Genomic DNA, 8001 nt, shown 5'->3' on the forward strand with positions numbered 1-8001 from the left:
AAACATTTTGATCTTTAATCATATCACTGCAAGCCTTGGATCAATCAATTTAAAAGTAACCATGTTGTCTAAAACCAAGCAGATAACGTACAATTAATTTTTCGTTTTGAAAGTCATGTTCTCCCAAAGATACACTTATATATCAAAGGGCAATACTTCATCATCTCTGATCATCTGATCCTGAAACTAAGACACTAAGATATTAAGACACTAAGACACTAAGATACTAAGACACTAAGACATCAAGACACTAAGATACCAGGATTAAGACACCAGTAAGACAATAAGATATTAAGACACTAACACTAAGACACTAAGATATTAAGACACAAACATTAAGATACAAAGACACTATGACTAAGATACTATGATATTAAGACACTAAGATGTTAAGACACTAAGATATTAAGATGCTAAGATACTTAGACACTAAGATATTAAGACACTAAGTTGTTAAGACATTAAGATACTAAGACACTAAGATGTTAAGACATTAAGATACTAAGACACTAAGATGTTAAGACATTAAGATACTAAGACACTAAAACACATCAGAATGAAAGAAATGGTACACCCTTCGTTTTGTATTTTGCTATATTGCTAATTGACAGATCTACAACTTTTTAATTTCAATAAAACTTAATGATGTTGGTATTTTCCTCTGCACGTGCTCACCTGTCTGTTTTGTGTCTAGTGTTTGGAGGTTAGGAGGCATGTGTCGGAGAGCCAGCGACCGGAAATGACCGTCCAGAGTTTCAGCATATCTGAAACAGATTACAGGTGATATATAATCACATGATCCAACCAACCTGTTTTAACTATTAAATCTGGTCCCTTCATTCCAATACAGTCTTAATATGACTGCAGACCAGACTGTGTAAATTTGTATTCCTACATGTAAACTACAGTATCCGACATGACCCAAGGGGCATAGCTCTGTATATGACCAGATTTTCACTTACAATTCTACAACCCAATATATAGCATAAAATACTTACATATTTGTCTTAGCATAAAATACTTACATATTTGGCTATTACAGTTTAACACATCAAAGATATATGTAATGTTATCATTTACCAAAAATTGAGAGTGCAGTATATATGAATGGACTAACTAGAATATACAACCCCCTCCAGCAATGCCAGCGATGTACTGTAAATATCAGAGAGTTATAGCCATAATCCTAAATTATCTTACTCTTTAGCAAATACAAATTCTTCAGGTGACATTCTACATGCATCCTCTTCTTTCCTCTGTCTTTCTTGTTCTAACACATGTACAGTGTATCGTTCAACCTAAAAAAAACCATACAATGGTTAGATGAAATCTACATCCAGTTCATGAAATGGATTCAGCCTTTCCAGGACCAAGAAGTAATCATGAGACTTTTATTACCAAGATTGTACCGTTTTTAGATTTATTTTACCATAAAGAATTAAAAATTTATCTGGCAGGTAAGATATGCTTGCATGGCAGCTTTAATCGACAGGTAAACTCAATTTCAGTGAATACCTGTATATAACACTGATTGTATAAATATACCTAAGTCAATTTATACAGGCCTCAAAGTGGCGTCTATTTTAGTGCCACGACGCCTTTAATTCACCATTGGTGACCAGTTATTAACCTATAAGGTGCCTGCATGGCCACTAAAAAATTGTGTAAATTTGCAATTTGGTTAATCTTTCAAAAGTTGCAATCAATGCTAAAATGATGTTCACAATTGAAAAAGTTATTGAGAGATGTTATATTGTACTAAGGAATTAAAAGAATTTTTAAAGGTAAGACAACTTGGCTGGGGACTAACTTTTTTTTGGCACCTAGATTTTATGACCTGTTAAAATATCCACTTTGAGCCCTGTTATATTTAAACTTATATACAGAGCAACCCGCTTATTTGCATAGCCCTTTTTCCATGACAAAATATGCAAATAACCGGAGTATTCGTATAGGCGGAGTTGGGTTTTGGCCCCTCTTATACACTATGTAGATCGTCAGGTAGGTGCTATATGATTGTTTACGTTATTTGCATTAAAAATATATTTTAAGATATAAGAGTAAATACGAAATAAATGGGTTGTTATTCTTTGTAAATGTACAAATATTTGCATATACTTCATCGTTTACTACTTGTCATTCCGAGTCTGTGGGTCCGATATCGGTCATACACGCGTGGGTTGGCACTACGATGTACAATGTCATCGTTTCAATAAACATTCATTATCGTCTCGAGATGCGTTTTGTTCCTGCTATGAGTATATTAGTTGTTTGATCATAGATGATGAACTGCTTAAGCAACAGACTGTCTTAAATGACCGTGAGATGTGTATTGTCGGTTGGGTTTGTTTTGGAAAATGGCGCACACACACAAAGAGTTGTCGTTCATTACACATATGCCCCCACAATGCAATGCCTAGTAAACAATCATGGCGATCGCAACCTGCCTCAGCGAGTGTTCAAGTGCACAGAACACAGGTTTGGATTGATGCTATAATAAATAAACAAATCTCATCAAAAGATGAGGCATATAAATATTTTATTCAGTAATTCTTCTTCACAATGCTACTGATATGGTCTGGATAATAACTAAATGTCGGTATCGATGCATCGAACATAACCTGTTTTGACGAAGTGGGAACCAATGATTAGATAACGTTGTACATCGTGTCGAATCAATATGTAAGTTAAAACACTTTTCATTAAACTTTTATTACGGGAAAATCACAAAAATACCCTAAAATCAATTAAACTTTTTCGATTTTTTGGAATTTTTATATGCATATAAGCGGGAGTCAGTGTTTTAGTCGATGCAAATACACGGGATTAAAATACAAAGATAAAGAAGAAACAAGAGAAAAATTGGGACCTGAGAATTTTATGCAAATAAGCGGGATATTCAAATAACCGATATGCAAATAAGTGGGCTCCTCTGTATATATATTTTTCTAATCATTTCATTTAATTCATTGTGAAGTCAGTTTTACTCATCAGCTCTACAGGACACAAGACTAATACTGGTGGCAGATGATAGAAGCATTGCATCAGTTTACGGCTGACGTTTCAGCAATTAAATTTATTGCTTGAAACCAAAACAAGATCATGCACCTGCAGAGAAGAATTATGAATGCTATATTGGTAAAAATTCACGTCACAGATGCTATTTGTTTATTTATATTCATTTATTTATTCTTTTATTTTTTTATTTTTTTGGGAGACAAATTGAAATCCAACATATTTATCTAAAGGGAGACAAGTCAGAATAAAAATTGAATCCAAATTATATTTTGAGAAGATCATGATTAGGCCAAACAATTGATGCTGTATCGCTAGGGATAAGAAAAGTGTGATTTATGGTTTTGCCTATGGGGCCTTATATCAATGAGTGGATAATGTTACTGACCTTTTGTAGACGACATCTGAGGTAGCTGCTGATGATGTAACGAATTCTGTCAATCTGAAATAAAAAATAAACAACATCATCAACAATTTTCAAGTCTTCAGAGCTTGCATGAATACAGTGATGACAATATGATTAATCTTCACAACAGGCTTAAAAGAATAATTCATGTGTTTCCACCAACATGCAGAAAAAATTTATAGTAAATAGGTAGGTAAATTAAATCTTTTTATTTTTTAAATACTTTTTAATAAGGTTATATAGACAAGCAATCTTGACTTTTCACATTCCTTCAGAAACATGGGTATTTTTTTGTTTTTGTTTTTATATTTATGGCCTTAATATTAATCATTTCTTACATTTGTAAGATTCAATTTGTCAAATAACATATTCATAATGAATAAGTGCAAACTCTCAAATAGAGTTCTGATTTGGATGTTATATACAACAATTCCTGAGCTTTTTATATAATTATCACTGGTTTAGGACGGGAAGTTTTGGTCTCATTTTTTGAAGAAAATTTGTGAATTGGGAAAGATTTTTTCAGGAGTAAACTGCAAATTTTGAAATTTTGGCTTAAGTATGAAATAATTTCAAATGGGAATGGGCCCCGTTAACAGCCCTTAATTATATATATATAAAAGTCCTTCAATTTAATCACTGACAAATGTAATCAGTGTGATTTATACCACGACTGTGGTAATTAACTTATCTGACTACATCCTGTGGGTATATGGTGTATATGTAGCCTTTTAAGTTCTGATACAAGATTTCTTAATTACCTCCATTCTGTGAATGCTGACACGCATATCAGTCCGTTTGGCCCGTTTGATATTTTCTTCCATCTCTACCAACTGTTCCAACATACACTCCACCAGATCCATTTTAGCATCCAACAAGTCGGGTGAAAACTTTTCATTCCGCCAAGCCTGAACACAATGTATAATAAGATTGTGAGAAAAGAAACAGTGTATGTAACTTCATACAGGAAAACATACAAGGAATAATATACTCTACTATAGTCTGACTTTCCTCTGGCCCTGACACCATTTAAGGTTGGTGTTATCACACGCCTGATTTATCTTATCTGTACCAAAATCCTAGCAACACCACTCGGAGAATTCAACATTTTCATAGTCGTGCATTCGAGACTTACACCAAACATGGTGTTAGGGTTAGAGGAAACTCAAGACTAACTACACGGTTTCCTACAATGTAACTGTTAAGTTAATATCCTATCAGTCAGAATAAATGAGTGTAATAGGAGAAGAATGCACGACCAGACAGGGGTTCGAACCTAGGACCTCCAAACACTAGCCAGTTGCTCTACCAATTGAGCTACCTGGTCGCCGACGATCGACCCAATCCAGTTCCGCTACATTCCTCCCTCCTTTAACAAAGTCCTCGACCCCAAAGACACAGAAGACCCTATACCACCTCTGTGGAAATTTTAGTTGGGCACCATATGTAATAGGAGAAAAAAAATGTACGACCAGACCGGGGTTCAAACCTAGGACCTCCGAACACTAGCCAGATGCTCTACCAATTGAGCTACCCTGTCGTCGGCGATCGACCCAGTCCAGTTCCGCTACATGAGTATTAAGTAACTGTGTTGTGGAACTGCACTGGATTGAACGTCTGGCGATAGGTGACCAGGTATACATAACTCAAATGGTTAGAGTGTCTGTCAAAGAGTTTGGACTGGTCTAGGGTGCGAGTCCCTGTTTGGTCGGTCCATTTTCCCTCTCCTGTTATATCCAGACTCTAGAGCCCAATGCAACTTCATACTCACAGAAGTAGTATATGCTGGTCTCTTGTCACTTTAAGCATTGAGGTATCATTTTCCAAAATGTTGATAAATCTCTTTTAAGATATTTTAATGAGTGCTAAAAATACACCACGAGGAAATCAGCGAGTCTCGGACAACAAGTGTTCTATTATTAGCTGTTTTAGTCTATCTCTACCGAGTCACTGACCTCTTCCAGTTTCTGTAAAACTTCAGCTGCTGTCATTGCTTCTCCTTCCTCATCGCTGCCATCGCCGAACTCGTCAAGCTCCGACATTTTGGCTGGGGTGTAAAATTTCCACAATAAACGCAGCGTGATGTTTACAACGTCAAAGTGAAACTAAGATTCCCGCCATGTGAAAGAAACTTCCGGTGTTTTTTTTCTGTTAGAGTTATTTCCCTTCGTTCATAGCAGGGACATATTTGGAGACTGACAATATTAATATGTGCACCAAGCCGTGAAGGCGTGACTATCACTAAAATATATATCCTCAGAGGTCTGTTATTTGATGTTGAATTAAGTTAACTTTTTCAAAATTGTTTGCTATTAATGTGAATGTTTTCAGTTTTGAATTAATTTAGTAATGAAAACAATCGGATGAGTACTTTTTGAGAAAACTTGCTAAAAAATAAACTATATTTGATGCAAAATTTTGATAACTTTATAACAACAGAGACATGTATATATATATATATATATATATATATCTGATATACACGTCCTGATAGCAATACATTGTTTTTAAAAACTTCATCATTGTCCATAGAATGTATTCAGCCTTTTACTACTTCAGAAATTAAAAAGAAATGGACAATTATTGTTGGAGGAAAGTGGTTCACAGCAAGTTCGTATATTTCGGTAATATTTGTTATTTACTACGAACACTAATTATAGGCGGCTGCCGCCATTACGTCAAATTACCGATTATTTATGCAAAATTTGATCATTTTTCTCAAAATCATTTGCTTTAAAAACTTAATTATTGCCTGTGGATTTTATTCAGCTTTTTACAGATCCATCCGATCAAAATGCATGTGAAAAAATGTAATCGTGTGTACGTATCTACACAAAATGAATTCTAGGCATAAATATTGCAATGTATAAAAGCTGAAATATGAGGTTTAAAGTTCCATATTAGAATGAACCTACTTAGCTGACAACATGTTTACACAAGTCCGTGATTAGACTGTTGATTTAAGTAGAGTGAGTTAAGTAGAAGCTTATTACTAGTACAGGATCAATTAGAATCCTCTTCACCAGAATCAAATATAAAACATAAACAATATTTGAATAATGTAATTGCGGCAACTTTTTTTTTTTTATTTCCATAGCATTCGTAATTACATAAAAGTTCTTGATCCGCCCAACTGTTTGTCCTGTTTTGTTATACAGTTAAATCTATTCTGATGTAATTTCGGTAATTTCAGAATATTTAAACCATGTTGTTCTTTGTTTCCATCATGGGACGTAATATTAAAAACGATGATGGCAATTAGGAAAACAGATATTGCTGTCACGATTTGTAATGTTTTTTTTCGTTTTCACATTGTAAAAGATGTGGTTTCTCTTCAAGAAACCTAACACATGTTCATCGATCTTTGGGTCCATTGGGGCTTTAAAACTTGATAAACATGAAGTATGGCAACTGAACGCAGACTCAAAGATATAGCATTCAATATAATTTATTCAACAGGACAAGTGTAAAAAAAATACCAGTACACGTGCAGTGCACTCATATACCTGTATATATCCCACACACGCGCATCGCACCGTTCTTTATAACCTAGTGGTTACAAGGCTTACTAACCACGGTTTGAGAGACATTTTCGCATCCGTATTCGGACTATGAAGAATGATATTTATAAGTCATAACAAATTCCATCATCATTAGGACGTCACCACACTCAATGAGAATCTGAACCAATGTGAAAACACGCCCCGGAATGGATATTACCTGTCAATTAAACTTGGCGTGATAGTTATTTGATGAGCAGCTGGCCAATCACAGACCGTTGAGCATGCGTCAACTCGCAAAATAGTGTCGTCTGCACAAAAAAGACAGTCATATTTGAAAGTTTGAATTTGCCAAAGTTTGAACGAGAAGACGCACAAAAATTGCTCACGGAAAATACGAAACGACATTCTGACTATATGTATAACGGTGGTATATGCCCGTGTAATGATCAAGAGAATACTTAGCTAAATTATCTAGGCCTACTTTATTTCGAAAACAATGAATAGAAATGCAAACGTGTTCCTCAGTATTTTGAAAACGACACTTGGTTAGAAATGAAATGACTGAGCTATGGTAATGCTTTTCAGCGCTGTACTTCAATAATCAATGATTTTCAAACTTCTGAGTAGTCTGTTTCCCGTTGCTTTTGAGGGTCCTACCGAGTGGTTAAGGTGTCCCGACACTCTTTCACTAACTCTCCACCTCTAGATTCGGTCTGAACATGACATGGTAGTCCCAAATTAGTTTGTTAGCAAGATGTTTACCCGCCAATATTCCAGCGATGTCAACACATTGGGGTTTGAACCAGTCACAGTATCGTTCAGAACAATATAGGGTTTCACCAGTCACAGTATCGTTCAGAACACAAGGGTTTGAACCAGTCACAGTATCGTTCAGAACACAAGGGTTTGAACCAGTCACAGTGTCTTTCAGAACACAAGGGTTTGGACCAGTCACAGTATCGTTCAGAACACAAGGGTTTGAACCAGTCACAGTATCGCTCTGAACACAAGGGTTTGAACCAGTCACAGTATCGCTCTGAACACAAGGGTTTGAACCAGTCACAGTATCGTTCAGAA

The 8001-nt window shown here is 35.4% G+C and overlaps 1 protein-coding gene across 1 annotated transcript in view; it reads right to left on the reverse strand.

Moving 5' to 3' along the window:
• The window catches only part of LOC117339476 (DNA replication complex GINS protein SLD5-like), a 47740-nt gene extending 42189 nt beyond the window's left edge, over positions 1-5551 (reverse strand). Inside the window, exons 1-5 of the mRNA XM_033901085.1 lie at positions 5377-5551; positions 4183-4329; positions 3404-3457; positions 1201-1298; positions 676-764 (exon numbers count right to left, since the gene is read on the reverse strand). Of these exons, the coding sequence (XP_033756976.1) occupies positions 676-764; positions 1201-1298; positions 3404-3457; positions 4183-4329; positions 5377-5463 (475 nt within the window). The 5' untranslated portion in view covers positions 5464-5551. The remainder of the gene's footprint in view (positions 1-675; positions 765-1200; positions 1299-3403; positions 3458-4182; positions 4330-5376) is intronic.
• Positions 5552-8001: the final 2450 nt, after the last annotated feature.

Source organism: Pecten maximus, chromosome 12 (assembly GCF_902652985.1).
Source record: "Pecten maximus chromosome 12, xPecMax1.1, whole genome shotgun sequence".
Taxonomy (NCBI): domain Eukaryota; kingdom Metazoa; phylum Mollusca; class Bivalvia; order Pectinida; family Pectinidae; genus Pecten; species Pecten maximus.